At 42.2% G+C, this 19,149-nt stretch overlaps 1 protein-coding gene across 1 annotated transcript in view; it reads right to left on the bottom strand.

Moving 5' to 3' along the window:
* Window positions 1–3,916: 3,916 nt before the first annotated feature.
* LOC147416618 (alpha-mannosidase-like) overlaps window positions 3,917–19,149 on the bottom strand; it is a 37,368-nt gene continuing 22,135 nt past the window's right edge. The window contains exons 8-20 of the mRNA XM_086508217.1: window positions 17,724–17,786; window positions 17,579–17,641; window positions 17,408–17,479; window positions 14,642–14,689; window positions 14,428–14,547; window positions 14,284–14,349; window positions 14,087–14,199; window positions 13,899–13,983; window positions 5,607–5,717; window positions 5,421–5,519; window positions 5,300–5,347; window positions 4,753–4,821; window positions 3,917–4,337 (exon numbers count right to left, since the gene is read on the bottom strand). Of these exons, the coding sequence (XP_086364343.1) occupies window positions 4,143–4,337; window positions 4,753–4,821; window positions 5,300–5,347; window positions 5,421–5,519; window positions 5,607–5,717; window positions 13,899–13,983; window positions 14,087–14,199; window positions 14,284–14,349; window positions 14,428–14,547; window positions 14,642–14,689; window positions 17,408–17,479; window positions 17,579–17,641; window positions 17,724–17,786 (1,152 nt within the window). The 3' untranslated portion in view covers window positions 3,917–4,142. The remainder of the gene's footprint in view (window positions 4,338–4,752; window positions 4,822–5,299; window positions 5,348–5,420; window positions 5,520–5,606; window positions 5,718–13,898; window positions 13,984–14,086; window positions 14,200–14,283; window positions 14,350–14,427; window positions 14,548–14,641; window positions 14,690–17,407; window positions 17,480–17,578; window positions 17,642–17,723; window positions 17,787–19,149) is intronic.

The raw sequence follows: 19,149 nt of genomic DNA, 5'->3' as shown, positions 1-19,149 counted from the left end.
TACATGGCAGTAAGAACCTTGTATGAACAACTGCTCATAGCAGTTAAGATGCCCTATGCGTACATTGCATTATGATTCTAAGCCTACTTAGAAGTAAGAGCATATGCTCAAAAAACCAAATAGAACTACATTATAAATGTTTTATTATCTTTTTTCTAAGGCCTACCATTTAAATGTCAACATGTATGCACTACCTATGTATCTAAGTACATTGTAATAGGCTATACACTTTGTTTCAAAACACTACACAAAAAATAGAGATAGACAATGGTTTCACCACAATATATCACTATTTTTTAATATATATTAAAAGTAGAACGCGCTCAAGCTCTTTTTTATTTTTAATATGTGTATTCTAGAGCCAAACAATAGACTAAGATTCTTGGTACCTTCAAAGCATCAAGATGAAGATATATTTCTCAAAAAATAAAAAAATGATTTTATGAGATTTTTGCTCTACCTTTGCACTGCTCGAGGGTATCCTTGCCGTTTGTGTGTAGGTGAGTTGTACTCTTGAGGTAAAAGCTACCACTTCTTATAGTATGACATTATCAATTGATTCCATTTATGCATCAATTGATACACTATTGATTAATAAATTTATCGATTGATATATAAGCACATATGCAAGGATTTTGAAACAGGTGTTGTATCTATGAATAATACAACCGAATAAAAGAACCACATCTATAAAACAACCATTATTCACGTATAAAACATATATTGAATAAGGTTTAATGCAAGTTGCAAAAGAAAAAGAGGAGATAATCGTGGATGATGCCTTACTAATAAATAGCCTCTCTAGTTATGCATATATATAGAAAACAATTGCAAAATACATTTGAAAACTTAAAATTGAAAAAGATTAAACTCGTCATTTTTGTCTTTTCTTACTTATATGCATATGTGCAAGAGAAATGCTGCAAGTACCAAAACATGCATGATATAAAGAACGCTATGTGGTTCTAGTGTGGATGGTGTACAATCTTTGTCGTCGTATCAAATAACATCAAAGTCTTCTATTAATCTTGGGCCATTCAAGCTATAAAAAGATCGCCTTTTTCCAAAGTTTAGATAAATGCATAGGTTTATATTTTTTGTATAACTGTTCAAATGATTCTACAGGTGTACAGAGTGAAGATGTATGAGTGTTGGACGTTGATGAGGCATCAAGTTATGAGATGAATTTGAAACTTCTCAATGTTTTAACAGATAGGGAGAAGGTTCCATTGGATAGAAAATATGGAAAGGTATTTCTAAAAGGATAGAATGTTCCTACCATTTTAGTGGGTCATTATATTACTTGGAACTATTCCATTCATGCATTTAGAAGGTGTGTGTTCAAAATAATGAGAGCAACAATTTTTATCCCATATCATCTACCCAATTGTCTAAGCCCTTTATTGCTTGGTTTTCCTTTTGTATTTTTGTGGCTTGACTAGCCCTGTAACCGTGCTTTGCTATTTTGGCTTTCAAAGTAGAAGAGCAATCAATATAAACAAAACATTAAGCGCACACAAAGAACAATTGGTATTTATAATAAAATGAGTCCAACCCCTTAACTTTGGAGGATATGCAGTTAGGTATATTCTATAGTGTCCACTGAAGGACACTAGGTTACCACAACCACACTTATTTTGATATGGCTCGCATATCTTCCATGAAAGATTTGACAAATAACTGAGGTTACTATCCCCACTTATACTCAGGAGGTTCTTATTGAGAAGTATGCTTTTGTTTTGTTTTTATTTGGCATACAATCTAAACAAGGGGGGTGTAGAGGCTTGACGATGCGATTGAGATAGTGCTAGTGACACTGTGTGACTCCAACTCACACAATGATAAGTAAGATATTGAAAACTATGATATCTCCCACATGATATATATTTTCTCCACGTAGTAAGCCACTAACGTAGACCCATATATGTGTGGAGGGTGATAGACTAGGTAGGTGCTAGGCCATCTCAATGACCTGGTTATCAGTCATTCCTCCCCACCAAGGTGCTTCTCCATGAAACTAGCTCAACATAGACAATCGCCTATGCTAGTGCTAACTTTGGATGCCACCACCAAGGAGGGCTCTACCACTGCCACCATACTGCCGAAGGTTCCCTGCTCACCGACCATATCACCGACGAGCTCTATTGCGGCAACACTTCACATCACCATAAAGCCACCGAGATGCAGATGAACGAGCTATGGGGGAGCCAAGCAACTTCAGAAGGAAGCCCTTGAAGTCGTCGATGAAACTATCCTTGCCACTGACAACCCTGCCTTCGAGAACCGTCGAAACGAACCTGACCACCATTGTACCTCTAGATAGAGGAGAGGGAAGCGGCGACCCTCTCTGCCAAAAATGAAGGCGGAAGACAAGGCAATGCAAAGCTACCGTAGTCGGAGCTGTTAGGTCCTCTACCCCGAGGAACACCCAACTCCACAAGCAAGCTCACCACAAGACTCCACAAAGCCAACACCCCAAGCCACAACACCGCATTGCCACAGGCCATCCCCGTCCCATGCGCCTCGTAGGCTATAGAACATGCGACTATGGCGCTCCATCCCGAACCCTAATCTATAAGATCTACAATCTTACATTTACTTCACTTTAAACAAAGAGAATTATTTACATGGTACTTAATGCTTGGTATGCAAATGGAAACTAAGGGCAAGGCAAACTACTTTGATAGAAAAATGGTGGTTTTTTGTTTAGCAAATCATACTTTCCCGTGCGAGGCAATACAAACGTCCATGAGAGCTATCAGAGTCACATTAGAACCCGTGACCCGGGTCACGGAGGTCAAATGCTCAACCAACCAAGCTAGCTCCTTTGGACAAAAATGGTTGTTTACTTAAATTCCTTTAGTTGTCTTAAGCACTATATCAAGGTTGTTATGTGCATTTTGGTGGGCAAGTTTTCAAACATGGTTTTTGTTTTTTCTTCCCCTTATTGTAATGTATTGTGCAATCAATATCTTGTAATGATTTGGTAGCATTGGAAGGTCCATTTTATTCAACATAAATCATAGAAAGCCATAAACTTAGGTAAGCAAAAAGCACATGGTCATCAGGTTTTCATTGTGGGCACTTCATGATCTATCAAAAAGGCTTTTGATGGTCATGATGAGTTGTGCTTGGGAAATTCCCTATTTATGTATGTCTTAGAAACAAAGATTATCAAAGCATATTCTTGCAAAAATAAATCCCTAACCTAACACATACCATTCATAAAATAGTAGGAAGAAAAAGTAGACCTAAAGTATGTTAAGTCTCCTTTATTTTCATGTTTCCATTGTTCGATGTAGCTTTGTGCCCAAATGTCAGATAACTACAGAACATGTCCATACAAAAGTGAATATGCAAGGGTGAATATGCCAGAGTGCAGATTGCCTTCACTCTTTGACTAAGATACTTGGTTCAATGCCTCCTTGGACCATTTGGTAGTGCAAAAGACGTTATATTTTCACAGCTTGCCTCCACCTATTTCTATGCTTTTCCTCACTTTATGGATATCAAAGAATGTTCGGGCCTGAAGAATGCTAGCTTGAAACCTTTTACCACTGTTTCTACTATTCTAAGCAAGGATGATTCACAATGCTTTCTTTCTACTATTGTCGATGTAACATGGTCTTCTCCATATGTTGCTTTGAAGTTCTCCACTTCACAATGAGTTTTTGAATTTCCTAGTGTTTCTGTGTTGAGTTGTGTGCACATGTGTTATGAGTGTAAGTCGAAGCATACACAATTATGGTTTGACACAAGATCTTGAAGAAACTTCTATTGTGGCGTTTCATAAACTAGTGAAACCATTTTAAAAATTTTGAAACTGGTTTTGTATCTTGCTTCACATGCAATGTTTCAAAACTTCTTGGCTACTATTGAGAGAGGTTTTGGGGGGGGGGGGGAGGGAGATCACATCAAAAGGAAATGCCATAAATGCAATGGCTTATATAAAGTGCTGCATTTGAATATGGACATCACATTTATTTTCATGCAATCTCACAGGTACAAATTCAGATTTTTGTTGATTGGATAAGCTCCAATGGTGTCCATTCACTCATGAAAACCTACACCACTTCACATGTCTTTAAGCTATGGCAGGTATTTTCCTTCACATTCATACTTAGCCATTGCGTGACATCCTTTTATCTGAAGCTCAGCAAAAATGTCCTTATCTCCATTGGAGCCAATTCGACAATGAGGTCCTTTTGATCAATGGGGCCTCCTCTTTGAGCTGCCTGTTGCATTTCACCAGTTCCTTCCACTTTCCACTTTAATGGGGCTTTCATTTCTGACTTCTTCTGATTTGCTGAAAGACTCGTCTCTTCAATGCTTTGCACCTGAAAAAAAATCATTTTCGAAAGATGAGTTGTGGCATCATTACCCTGGGTGGTCACTTTTCAAAGTGTATTATAGCAAGAGATTTAACTGGCGAGGATTACTAATACTCCAAAATGTATACATTAGAGAAGGATGGGGGTTTTCTAAATAGGCACACGACTTAAATACAACTTACATATAGGGGTATTATTAATAATCTCTTGAATGCACGCGATATAGGGAGCTTTTGACGAGTGACCGCCTCGGGCAAATTTTTACCATCTCTCCATCTACGACGTGAAAACTGTTCTTCTTCTTCTTCTACTTGATCAATGCATATAGTTGATGAAAATAGAGGATTACAACATACCATGATTGTGGTGGCCTACATTCTTGTTCAATGATGCATAATACAAAACCACCTTGCAATATTACCTGTCTGTTAGGAAAAACTTTCTTCAAATCAACGTACGCTTTTGATGACAGCTCCTCATCTTCATTCAGCTGAGATAGAAAAAATCGGTCAGATTGATAGAATTAATGCTCGCATAAAACATAAAAATGCCAATTGTTCACATTGCTTTTCTGACCATGGCTACTTTTATTTGACTATGTTTTGTTTAGGGTCCTAACAAAATGACAACATTGATCTGACACAATAATGAAGCCATATTATTGAATGATTGTTGCATATACAAGAAAAGGCATAGCTCAAAGTACAGACTTTGCCAAACAAGAAGTTGCTTACAATACAGTTCTACAGCTTTGCCAAAGACAGGGCAAAAGGAGGGGTCACTTTCCTGGCTGTTGTGAATCATTTGAGCACCACACATCAAACTAATTACAACAAGAATGAGACTGTAAATACGCATGCATGTACATGTTTTGCTGAAATGATGGTGAATGCTGCGTTTGAGGATAAGCATAAGATACATTTTGTTCCTTCTCTATGAATATATTGAGAAACAGATTAGGAATGCACCTCGTAAAGGTGCGCAAGACGAAGGAGGGTGTGACCATCATCGAGCTCCTGCTTTTAGTGACATGCAATTAGCTTTGCTCGAGCATACTTAGCAAATCAAAGAACTTCAGACCAAATATACCTGCAGGGTGATAAGTGCCACATTCTCAGGCAAGTTGTAATTATTGCTCATTCCTGAGAAAGAAGGAAAGCCTGTTTTGAGCCAGCTTTCATTATGTCCCTGCAATTAAAAAAAAACAGAAAGTAGTCACTAGATTATTGATTACCCCGATTTTCTGTTAGAATGTCAGCAGCTAAATTCTATTACCAGAGTTGTGAAAGCAAGCTGTAAAGGAGAATAGACTTGTTGCCCCACAGAGCGGCGCCACCTTGAACCTTTGCCCGAAGGGTTGACATGTAGGAACAACTTCCCTTGAACCTTCATTTGATAAAGAATTTCAGAAAGAAAGATGAAGGTGAAGGTGAATTTGAGAAATGCTCTTGAAACCAAAGTCCAAGTAATAATCAAGTCAAGAATCCCAATGGTACTGTTAGATTGTAAAGGTGTGGAAAGTCATGAATTCAAAACTATAATGGCAAAAGCAATGCCAAAATCATTTGTGCATCCAGCTATTTGACAGCGTATAGTGATGAAGAATATGAAGGACAAGAATCAGCTACTGGATGGTTTTTCCAAGTGGGGATAGTGTATTGTGCTCCTCAGTGCAATGTGTGTGAGATCTCACTCCAACAGAATGAAAACACAGAAGACAATGAATAACAGAGCAGCAATCGCCATGACTCAACAGTGGGAACCTAAACAGCATGAACATCGTCTAACTCAAAGAAGCCAGTACAGACTTTGGCATGGCAGCACACTCAGCTCCAGCCCAGAGCTTATGGGTACAATGGGGTGCTCAACTGTACAGGGATGGTGCAGACATGCATGTGCATGAACTCAAGATGCTAGAATTAAGACGAATGACCATACAAAGTAGATGACGATAATGATAATGTATACTAGGACCGGCACCAGCCACAAATATGTATCTCCTAAAGAGCCACCAACGGCTAGCCGATATCCCAATCCAGCTAAGCCTATCTCCAAACTAAGGTGGTAGTGATCTGGCCACGGTGTCCACTGGACCACCATCCGTAACACTTGCCACGTGTCACAGCCCAGACGAGAGTCCATCCAGTGTGAACTCCTGACCAACTATAACTAACTGTCGTCCTATGCTAGTGACGCTGTAGCCCTGCTACAGGTTGCCCACCACAAAACCACTCACTGTCTCGGTGAGAGAAGACACTGAAAACTGCTGGGAACCTTCTTTTCATGGACAAACTTGAAGATACGTCGATGAAAAACTACAGTCTGATACATGCCACTGAAGAAGGTGAGAGGATCAACTAGGTTCAGCTGCTCAGACTCGCGATGTCAGATGTTCTGCTACAACTTCCCTTATACAAAATTTCAACAAGGATCCAGCACAAGGAAACCATTGCTCAGGCATGTCATACGTAAGCCTGAAACTTGGAGAACTAGGAGAGGAACCACAGCGAGACTTGCAAGAAGAGGTGTAGGGGCTCAAGCAAGCCGAGCAGGGGGTGGGTAGGGGCTAGGAGGGTGAGAGGGGGTAGGTAGGAGCAAGGGAGAGAGGGGGTGGGTAGGTTGGGTAGGGGCGAGGGTAGGGTAGGTAGGGGCGAGGGCTCGGGGGTGTAGGAGGTGGGTAGGGGCGAGAGAAGATAGGGGTGTGTAGGGTCGAGGGGGTGGGGTGGTTAGGGATGAGAGAGAGAGGGGTGGGTAGGGGGTGAAGAGGGGCGAAGGAAGGCCACAAAGAAATATACTGTCAGAAAGCAGAAACAGCAAAAACTGAAGAAGGTCCAAATATAATCTTGTGCTTGGAACCTGCTTTGCGGAATCTCGTTGAAGGGTAGTTCATCAGACATTGTGACCTCCACACTTGCTACAAGCTCAGGTGGCTCGTTGGGTTCAGGTATTGTAGAAAATTTGGAAGAGGGTGTATCCTTAGGCAAAGATTGAATGTCGACCCCATAACAAGGCATAGGCTTGGTAGCTTCCAACCAATTCAACAAATCTTCTTTTGACTCGTAAGGTGGAGTAGGCTGATTTAGTTCAGGATTGGATTCCATTGACAAAGAAGTATGCTCCACCACTGTATCCACACCTCCTTAAAGTTGAATGGGTTTCATTGGGGAGCCAGGAGTATGTATCCACATTGAGTCATTTCCCCAATCATGTAGTGCTTTAGCCGCAACCATGGTCTACCGATGAGCAGGGGAAATCCTCCCTCAACTTGTGGAAGACGAGCCACAACAAAATCCAAACTATAGGTGAAATCTTGTACCTGCAAAGGCACCTTGTCCACTATGCCCATAGGGTAGACTGTCCTCTGGTCGGCCAATGTTACTGTGAAGGGAGCAGGACGAGTAGGTTGCAAGCCTAAAGCCAACATTGTGAACTTAGGCATCATGTTGATGCCAGATCCACCATCCACAATTACTCCTGAGAATTGCTGCCCCAAGATGGATGCAGTGAGACGAGGACTTTGATAATCAGTGAGGGGAGCAACGGGATAGGATACCATATAGGACGCTAATGGTTGCACTCGGAGGTGCTAGCCACTAGGACCTGCTCTGGGGTAAAGCGACTGAATAACTGCAAGGGTGTCACTTCGAAAACTCGCACCTAGCCGCAACATGTCAGAGTGACAGTTGTTGGTTCAAGATTGTCTCTGCTGTAAGCTTTTCTTTTTCTACAAGTGGTTTCTCACGCACCTTAATCTGCTGTAGGTTGGCTACTGCTTCTAAGAAAGCTTCATCAATATCTGAGAACAGCGATGAGGATCCTTGCTTGGCACGAGGGGATGGCTTGTGGACAGCTGGAAGAAGGGTATCCATTGGTGGGATCGTGGGTGGAAGAGGGGAATTGGTTGGAAGGCTGAGACCCAAGGATGCCCTATGGGCCCGAGTGAGAATGCCAGTGGGCTCGTGTACTTGCTTGAACTTGTCATTAGGGGCCACCACATGAGTAGAAGGTGATGGTTGAGAGATGGTGCTAACTGCTATCAAATTGATTTTGGGAAAGGTGAATTCAAGTTGGCTCGAAGATGTGGATGCCCTTTGCTTGGAACAATCCTTATTGTAGTGGTCCTTAGTCTCCGCCGGGAAATGACGGCAAGGAGGAGACCCTTCAGGTAAAGGAAATTTGCTTTGGTAATGCCCATATTCTCCGTATCTATAGCATAGAATGGGCCGATTGGATAGACAAAACGGGGGACGAGGCTCCTGCTGCATGGAGTTGGAGGTTGAAGTGTAGAAGCTCTCAGGGGCTGAGGGACAGTGCCATGAAAAAAATTTAAGATGGAAAAGTGCTTGGCATACCTTGTAGAGGAGGGGTATTCAACAAAGGCGGCATGTAGTTTGAATGGCCATAGGGGGAAACCATGTTGGATATAATGCTACCCCAATGTGCAATACGAATTTCCCACCAACTAAGCCATGAATCCATGTATGGAATGTTATGGTCTATGCAATGACCGTTACGCCACCATTGGTATATCAGACGAGCCTCTGCTACTGCAGCCTCTTTTGTTGGTGTTTGCCTCCATTTCTCACACATTTCTTTGTGTATGTGTTGAGAAGCTTGCGCCACATACTTTGTTGTGTGTTGATTCAAGCTTTGTTTCCAATGGAAAAGACAAGAACGCTCTCGACCGCTCGTTGTATTAGTCTTGTCGCCACCATTGAAAACAATTTGAATTGCATTCACTTGAGGTCCTACCACAAGTGCCAAAAATGAGAGCACTTGTAGCGGGGATAATGTGTCGTGCTCTCTATAGTGGGTGCTCCTCAGTGCAATGTGTGTGAGATCTCACTCCAACACAATGAAAAAATAGAAGACAATGAATAACAAAGCAGTAATCACCACAACTCAACAGTGGAACCTGAACAACATGAACATTGACTAACTCAAAGAAACCAGTGCAGACTTTGGCATGGTAGCACACTCAGCTCCAGCCCAGAACTTACGGGTACAATGGGGTGTCGAGGCTCAACTGTGCAGGGATGGTGCAGACATGCATGTGCATGAACTCAAGATGCTAGAATCAAGACGAATGACCATACAAAGTAGATGACGATAATGATAATGTATACTAGGACCGGAACCAACCACAAATATGTATCTCCTAAAGAGCCACCAACGGCTAGCCGATATCCCAATCCAGCTAAGCCTATCTCCAAACTAAGGTGGTGGTGATCTGGCCACGGTGTCCACTAGACCACCATTCGTAACACTTGCCACGTGTCCCAGCCCAGAGGAGAGTCCGTTTAGTGTGAACTCCTGACCAACTGTAACTAATTGTCGTCCTATGCTAGTGACACTGTAGCCCTACTACAAGCTTGGCAATCAACTAGTGAGGGTAATTGATGGGCCTACTTGTCCTGTTTCCAAAACGAAGAGATTGAAAGCAATGGACATCACTGTGCTAAAATGTCTTCGAGATGATGGATTGGTCTTGAATGAGCCACTAGATGGATTTTCCAAATTGGGCTTGGCAAGGCCTACTCATCGTGTTTCCAATGGACATTATTGTGCTAAAATCTCCTATAGAGGATGGGTTTATCTTGAATTAGTTGCTAGATGGCATTTCCAGCTTGCCCTTGGCAATAAATTAGAGAGGCTAATAGATGGGGGCCTACTCACCCTGTTTTCAAAAGGAAGAGATATATCGAAAGCATTGAACATCACTGTGCTAAAATCTCTTTTAGAAGATACTAGCAAAGGCAAGTACTTACGTGGCTTGCACGCACCTCTCACTGACAATTTGTTTGATGCGATCATTTTTAGACATATTTTGCAAAATCTTAAAAATCTACAAAAAACCAAGCCCCCTTCGCAAAATCGCACATCACAAATTGTACATTATGAAACTGCAACACTCATCTCCCTTTGTAGGACCATGCAACTTCCTAAAGTGGAGATTCATACTTTTCTTGGCATAAAGAAGATTACAAGGGTCTCAGGACCGAGACCGGTTGGGATTGCAGTGGATCATGCTCTCTTGACCTTATCAATCTCCTTCCAATGCAATGCCTCTCAAGTACAAAGGAAGAAGACACACACAAGATATACTTTCACGCCAGAGACTGATTCAGTCTATGTGGAAAAGATCTATAATAGGATGTGGACAGCCGAGCCAGTATATACTGTAGAGGAGATTACTTCTCAGCTAACAAAGATACTACATGGAGCAGCACAAGAGGCATACCCACATACTCAGCCTGATCAGAAGAGAGGATCTGGGAACATACCTCAAAACAGTTGGTACGACGAGGAATGCAGAGAGACGAGAACCCAGGTCCAGAAAGAGCTTACACTTGGGATCATCACATATAAGCAGTCTCGGATTGCTCTTCGGCGTATAGTACGTCGCAAGAAAAGGGCATTTTTAGCCAAAATGGAGAAGGATTTATATCAGCTCTTCTTGAGTCAAGACTCACATGAGGCCTAGCGTTTATTTCACGAGCACTCATCGCCTCCGACAATTACCTCTCCTGAGATTTGGGGTCAATATGTAACATCATTATATACGGTATCTGGACAGCCTCCATTACCAGATCCGCCAGAGCCATGCCCTACTACTAGTACTTTCTTTACTACGGAAATGGGCCATTGATAAGATGAAGACAAGAAGAGCATATGATCATGAGGGTTTAGTAGCAGAACATCTGATCCATGCAAGGGATCTACTTTCAGAAGTCCTTGCTCGTCTGTTTAATCGGGTCATGTGTGAAGGATTACCTGAATCTGGGAAATTATCTACTATCGTACCTATTTTCAAGTCAGGGGATCCTATGATACCCGGGAATTATGGTGGGTCACACATTGACTCGACTGTACGCATCCATTCTGGAACAAAAATTGAGTAGATGGGCAGAGAATGAGGGCATAAGGGCAACAGGACAAGCTGGATTCAGGAGGGGTTATTCCACTTTAGATCATATTCTAACGCTCAGAGCCATTACTGAGGAAGGAAGAGCAAGTGGGAGAAGGATGTATTGTTGCTTTGTGGATTTTCGGAAAGCTTTTGATACAGTACCAAGGGCCAGATTGATGCGCAGAATGCAAGAGTTAGGGGTCCCCAAAGAGATTATCTGGGGGATCATGGCCTTATATGGGTCAGTAACTGGTTATGTACATACTCCAGAAGGGGATTCCGACATTGTTCATTCCACCGTTGGAGTAAAGCAGGGATGCCCATTGTCCCCTACTTTATTTGGTATGTATATAGATGAGGTATCAGATTACATTGATAGAGAGGGTGACAAAGGTGCTCAACTTGCAGGGTCATGGATCCCTTTGTTGTTATATGCAGATGATATTGTATTCATAGCAGAATCACCAGATGGAATGCAAAGGCAGTTAGATGCATTACATAAATTCGCGGAGGACAGCGGACTGTCGGTAAATTTGGGTAAAACCAAAGTTATGGTGTTTAACACCACACCGCAGTGGGTTAGGAGATCGGCACCTACATTTGCATATGGCTAGGATACAGTAGAGTACACAGATGCATACACATACCTTGGTGTGGTATTTACAGGACCGATGTTTACTCTTAAGAAAGCAGCGGATGCTAGATTGTCCAGAGCCTCTGCGGCCTTGGGAGGGTTGGAGAGGATGTGTTCACAAGTGCAGTTTCAGGAACCACGAACAAAACTCTGGCTCTTTGATACTGTGGTGGCTTCGGCTATGCTTTATGGGGTCCAGATTTGGGGACCATCTGTGGATCAGGATAATTGGAAGTCAATGGAGAGACCTTTGGTATCTATGATTTCCCGAATGATTAGAGCCAAGGCCTCCGTACCACACGCGATTACCCGAGCGGAACTAGCTGCCCCTCCGATAGAAATTGAAGCTCTTACCAGATCAGTTTCCTTTATACATGGTTTATGGGATACAAATAATTGCCGATATACTAGATTGGCCCTCGAATCCTCTCGACAATTAGCAATGAAAGGAGATACATCATGCTGGTATGCGCAACTGTCCTCGTGGTTTCAGAGACACGGGTTCAGTATGGAAAGATTACCCCCCTTCCAATACTCTCTTGAGGCTCCATCACTGGCAATCACACGAACGGAGATTAATAAAATCATCCGCCAAGATCTTATACAATTAGACACTAAGAGGACATGGGTAGACCCTACACAAGAATTGGGCACAAAGATGGCCGACTACAAAGAAAACTTCCTACAGCTATCTGAAGATGGTTTTGTGATTCACCCGAGCTACATGGATACCCACCTGTCTCATGGTTTGAGATGTGCTATTGGTCAGATTCGTACATCCTCACACCAGCTAGAAATTGAATTTGGCAGATTTAGGGGAATCCCACGTGAGAGCAGAATTTGCAAGTTATGCGGAATGGAGCCGGAGACAGAATTACACTACATATGCCATTGCACCGTATACTATGAGATACGTGGGCGTTTCCATTTCCTATTCAAAGAAGGCTTTGGACCTCTAAATAGAGTCATGCAATACCAAGATCAAAGGTGCTTAGGCCTGTATCTACTGGAACTACATCGGCACAGGGATAATCTAATGAGAAGACAAAGAGCACTACAGCCTCAGAGGCAGATCACAGATTTCTTCGGATCGAGAGAAGCAGGAATGGAAGGAGAAGCAAGAGGCCAGCAGCGAGCACAAAGGAGTACCAACATTCATACCAAAGGCACCCTCATTGACAAGGCAATTGAGCTTAGGAAATCGAGACGACAACATCCGAGATGCAGAAGCACACTTCACCGGAGGAGACTACAACAAAGGATTAGAAGCATTCTAGCCAGACACCCAGAATGCTCCTAAGAAGTCTATCTAATACTTTGTATTTGGTTTTTCACATTTATTTTCACACTTTCACACTTTTCAGACATTGTAACAGATTCACCACTTTTGTATCAGTTTGGGCTCATAGGTCACTCTGGCCTTTTTGAAGACGTTAATATAACATTTCATTTCATTTTCATTTCTGCCCAGGGTAAAGGAGATGTCTCTGAGGTAAGCTAATTATGAATGCCAGGTGGACAGCACATCAGCAGCCCTTCAAGAAACATCAAGCATGCATGCTCCATGCATGAGAAGGATCCCAGAAATGAAACGTTATATTAAGGTCTTTGAAAGGCCAAAATGACCTACAAGACCAAAAGTCACAACCGTATCAGATGTGATACAATCATCTGAGATAAAGCTTAAAAGGAAACATCCTAGATACAATATGTGATGTAATGAAGCTGGTAGGCAAGTAGGATACAATCTCCATGTTACAAAATGGGGGCATGGCAATGAGAAGGACACACTAATAGGAGGGGCAAAAATGATGAGTCATTCCATGAACTCTTCAAAAATATGGGTGTGTGTGTGTATAAAAATGATGAGTTGGAGAAATCTGCTCTTGAAATCCCCAAGCCAACAGAATGAGTGATAGAATTTACAACATGGAATTCAAAATTCTTACAGAACTATGCCATTCAATATGTGGGGCTAAACAATACAGACAAAAAAAATTGTGTTGCAAGGCTAGTTGCTTACAGTCAAGCCCTCACAAGAGGATCCTACGCAAACCATCTCATTCAAAGGTTCACCAACTCCTCTGTTGTCATCATAAACTAATCGTCTGCTTTACAGAGAGGAAGGAAAAATTTGTTACTTTCACACTGTAATTAGCCGGCGGAAATAATTGATGCTTCCAACTACTAGTGCAGAAAATGTGACATTACCTGTGAAGCATAAGTTCAAGTTCTCCATTTTTGAGACTTGCCCCACCAACTGCTCGATCCACGAGCAATGAAAACTCATTCTTAGAGTCCGTCAAATACATTCCAAGGTTCACCTGCACAAAGGCAAAAACCCACAAAAACCAGCTTGAGAAACTTGGAATATTTTTAATCTTTCATGAACACTACATGATGCTTACAGGATAGTAGTTTCCAGCCACTGGTTCGTTGACTTCCAACTTCCAGTCTGTTCTGTAGTCTCTAATCTAAACATAAAACCAAAATGTAAATAATTTTTCTTGAAACTTAAAACATGTTCTTCCAGGTTTTATGGTGTCACTCACTCTTTTAATAAAATCTCGACCATTGGAATCTGTATAAAATGAAGTGTCGCTACCAACACTAGATGTAAAGCGAATTATTACATCCTTTCCGACATCATCCTCAATAGGAATGGCACCTATCTGTAGGGAAACATCAATCCAATAGGAAGTTTAATACTTTCTATAGTCCTGCAGCTTATGTAAGAAAAAGGTCTAAGAAGCAAGAAGTCCCTACCACATACTCAAGTTCAGCATAATCTTTTCCCTTATAGAGCCTGTTCACCTGAATAACAAGATAGAATAAGTTCACTAGGGAAGGGGAAGAAGATCAGACCCAGAATTTTGGCTTTCATGTCAAACATAAAATTTAGACAATAAGACCCACTGTTTATGATTCTTAATTTCCCAGCATACACACACACACACACACTCTCTCAGCTTACCCAATTAAGGAAATTATCCCCTTTGGAGAAACTGGGTAGTGTGCAGGTGGCTTTTGCTGTGTGCTTCTTTTATTTTGAAACAATGGCACTTACCCAAACAATCCTTTCTTGTTTTGAGAGTTCTGGAGAATCTTCCAGTTTTGGCAATTCAATCTAAATGGGTTGGATGCAAGTGTTCAACCAAGTTAGCATATCTACAAGATCATGTATCTGGAATAGTTAAGAAGGCCAATTTACTTCAAAATTTCTTAGACTTGTTTCCCTTCGTCAAGGGTAAGAGGCCTCATATGTGAATCACGATTCTAATGTTTGCAAGCAGCTAAAACTTTTTGAAGTTACAAACGAAATTCTTCAACTTGCACAAACCAGGAGCTCTCGGATGAAGCCCATACATCAACCAATATATCCAGTGGAAGTGTTTGGACACTCTTATAGATATACATACTATAGGTAAGTACTTTTCCCAATTAGTTTGCAATTTACTCACATATGCTCTTGGTATGTCTTCTCCAATTGGTTAACCCTTTCTGTCTGACTATTTCTTTGTGGATGCTCCGTGACTTTTTCTAGTGTCAAGTCTGATAACACACCCCTCTAGAATGGGCAGTTATATTTTTTCCTTCGACCTGACAGAAGTGTCTACTACTGGGCCATAAACTCGGTTTAGGTTCAACAAACAACCTACCCTAAGGTAGGCATCTTAACACCAAACTTGGTAAAAAGAAACCTGGTTAACCTATCCACAACCACCCAGGTTTGTCTCTGTATCTTCTAAGAAATCCAAGATAATGTCTATTGACATACTCTCCTATTTCCTTCCAAAATCTCATATGGGTGGACAGGATTACTATAATAAATCTTTACCTTTACTGATGTAGCACGTATTGCATATAGTTTAGGATGTTTTTGTATATTCAGACCAGGTAGAATTGCGTTTTACCAAAAACATGTCTTGTTAGCTCTTGAGCATCCCCTCTAGACCAATTATGACACTTATAAAGTGTCGTTGATCTCATGGGATACACTACAGAGTAGAGTGTCCTCATTTATAGTGACATTTTCCAGTTGAATCACTCTTTCATCACCCGTTTATGTTTCTTTTCCATCTGAAACCTCTTATCTTGGATCCCCTTTGTTATGGTTCCCCTAGCTTGGAATATGCATTATCAACCTGACAAATTTTCCTTAATGGATTCAAGTAATCACAGGTGAGTTGAGTGGAGCTCAACTCCTTATCACAGGAATCCAACAGTAGCTACCTATCACCACAGATCAAAAGATGCACAGAAAGCAGGAGACAGGAATACACCAGGATTGCCGACTATTAAACTTGCAGACCAGATAATCTAGCCCCTGAAAAATAGAGTCAGAGATCCATTGGCAACGTCACCTGTGAGTGGTTGCTTGCATCTTGAATGCACAGAGATGGGGGCATAGGTAGGGACTACAATCCAAGGGACAATGCTCATGTCAGAGATGCCGCCCATGAATAAATATAGAACCAGTAAAGTCTCTCTAAGTTACAGCCCTATTGGCATTGGAAGCCCTGAAAACCTGCTAGCGTCTCCACCAAAGGTCTGGTCATACCATACAGCAGAGCAGTGGCACATAGTTTTTCCGACACCCTATGAGCAATGGAAGTCGCTTTGGAGGTATCCGGTTCCAAGTTGTCAAAATATCCACCAACAGTCCACGGACCCGTGAACGACAAGGCATGTACAAGATCTCTCTAGCAAGCAGCACACGCTCACGCCTCAACAGGTGCATATGCAAAAATACTACCAATCAACCTGTCCAGCAACTGCACAGAATCAAGGTTAGCATTACCAACTAACACCCATGCAAATGTGCAGTAGAGTTGCCTAGGTCCTCGTGTCCAAATGTAGTTGTGATACAAGATCCCCACAAAATGAGCTCATTAGTCCTATTTATAGGACTAATTAAATATGTGGGAAGTTTACATGAATCCAGCCAGTGCTGAAAATGCTCATTAACGATGTATAGGGACATTACACAAGGTTCCTCTAGGCCTAGGCTATCTATGCTAAACACACTCAAATCGAACGGCCATTACAATGACAAATGTAACATTGATCTCCCAAGCAATGTGTTCATCCATGACTAGAAAAAGCAAGCACCCTAAACTGTTACTATATGTGTTTTGGGAGCGAATGCAGAGATAGTAACAGGACTGGTAGTCTTTCCGAAGGTCCACAATGCACAAGGAGACCCCAAACAGCAAGAGGGTCTGAAGCAGACTAAGAATTGTGTCACTGGAGCTGCGTATCAGCTGGAGCACGTCAAACAGTGCTAGGGTTTCCTGAAATTGCCACCATCTGTACGAAAGCGTAGCTGTAGACCATGGGCTAACTTTTGACTATTCTACAGCCTTTACCCTACAAGCCTTATCCTTGCAAAAATAACTTGATGTCCTTAACATGAAACAAGTACAGGCTTCCGTGTGTGCTCTTTTGTGGTGTGATAAAGTTGAAGTCCGTGGCAAGGTCAAGCATAAGGACCATCACTATTAAGCCTGTTCATATGGATGATGTCAGTACCTGGTAGATCCAAGGGGCGAACTCTTGCCAGACCTCATGCACTAATGGACCAGTTACAATGGTGACATTTGCCTGCATAGTTGTTGTTTTTTTGGTAAGATCCCAAACAGGAAGATTTATTCAAGATAAAATAAGATCAACTTTAGGATCTTAATTCAGCAAAATGCTTACAAAGGTATTGAAGAAACTTGCAGAATTGGCAGTTGGCCTAAATAGGTAAGCACCATCTACTCCCTTCAACAAAAAACCAGATAAATGTTGAGAATACAGCAATTGAAATTATAATATAGAAATGTTCACAGGTGAACTAACATACTTGCCCATCAGACCCTGTGTGTCCTTCATAGTAGAAATATGATGCTTGCATACTAACATTAGTCTACAAGAAAACAACAAGTGTTACAACATAGAAATGAAGGCACAAGATTTTTGGTCACAAATTAAGCAGAAACTCTTCAAGTTGTATAGCAGTCGTGGGCTCTCTGGTGCAGTGGGTCTCTCTATGTGATATGCAGAAGCCTCGCTAAATCGAAGACAATGTGAACAGGAACAGTAATAGCAATGAACTGGAATATCACTAAACTGCAAGACGATACAAGGTAGCACACAAGAGTTTAATTTACATGGGAGCAGTAAACGAATCGCAATCCCCAGAATCTGGTACAACAATGAACTCACTATCAGCACAACCTGCTCCAGACAAAGGGCTAGTGAGTCCAAAACAAAAGGGATGTCGACCCTCAGCTAACACTGTTCATCAAGATGGTGCGTTGCAAACTGTGTTGACGAGGACTTTGCTAGACTGACATGAGGTCATAACATATGCTATGAGATATCTCAACCCATGCCATACACCACTACTAAATGGGAAAATAACAAATGCAAGTGGCACGGAGGGACAAGGACTGCCAAAACCAATCTGATGAAAGTAAATAGCAACCCAACTGATGAAGAGACTCTGAAGCAAACAAAACTGATGAAGGGAGACATTATCATGCTACAGGGCCACAGGCTGACTGCCAATAATCTACTCACCGTCTTGATGAGAAAGGGATTGAGGAAAAGTGAAGCAAATCTAAAAGATTGTAGTACACGACTCAAACTTCAGCCAGAGTAACATGTTTTTTTTTTGTTTTCGGAGTCGGGTAGGGCACGCCCGGCCGCTCCCCTCGTACACCAAAAAAGTATACAAGAAGAACGACCAGGACTATGCACCCAGAAACCGAAGGCCTTACAGACATAGTTACAAGGGACGGGGGGGACGGGCCCTAGGGCCGGGGAACGGCCGTAACCGGGCCGGGAACGGCTGGGAACGCCGAGGGACGGACGGAAAACGGGCCGGACGGGCGGGTCGCAGGGGGGACGGACCGGGGATGGCCGGGGCCGGACCGGGGTCGGACGGACCGGACGGGGACGGCAGGGGTCGGATTCAAAAAAGTGACCGTTTGCAACGGCTCTGTGCAGCCCCAGCTGCCATATTTTTTAAGCCTTGGCCCTTGGGAGGCTATAAAAGGCTCCCTTGGGCCTCTTAATACTCATAGTCTCAATGCTCAATGCTCATTCCATTTCCCTCAAGCTCAAGGCTCAAGTTTGAACTTTGAAGCTCTCCTCTCCCTCTTCTACCCACTTTGAAGCTCTCCTTTACTCTCTCTCCACACAAGCTCTCCTCTAACCCTTCTAACTTCTAAGCTCTACTCTCTCGAGTCTCTCCACCATCATGTCATCTCAAGCCAACTCCACTT

Source organism: Adiantum capillus-veneris, unplaced genomic scaffold (genome assembly GCF_014529385.1).
Source record: "Adiantum capillus-veneris isolate H3 unplaced genomic scaffold, ASM1452938v2 Hic_scaffold_752, whole genome shotgun sequence".
In the NCBI taxonomy this organism is placed as follows: Eukaryota; Viridiplantae; Streptophyta; class Polypodiopsida; order Polypodiales; family Pteridaceae; genus Adiantum; species Adiantum capillus-veneris.
Note: the sequence above shows the minus strand (reverse complement) of the source record. Positions and strands in the feature narration are given on the sequence as shown.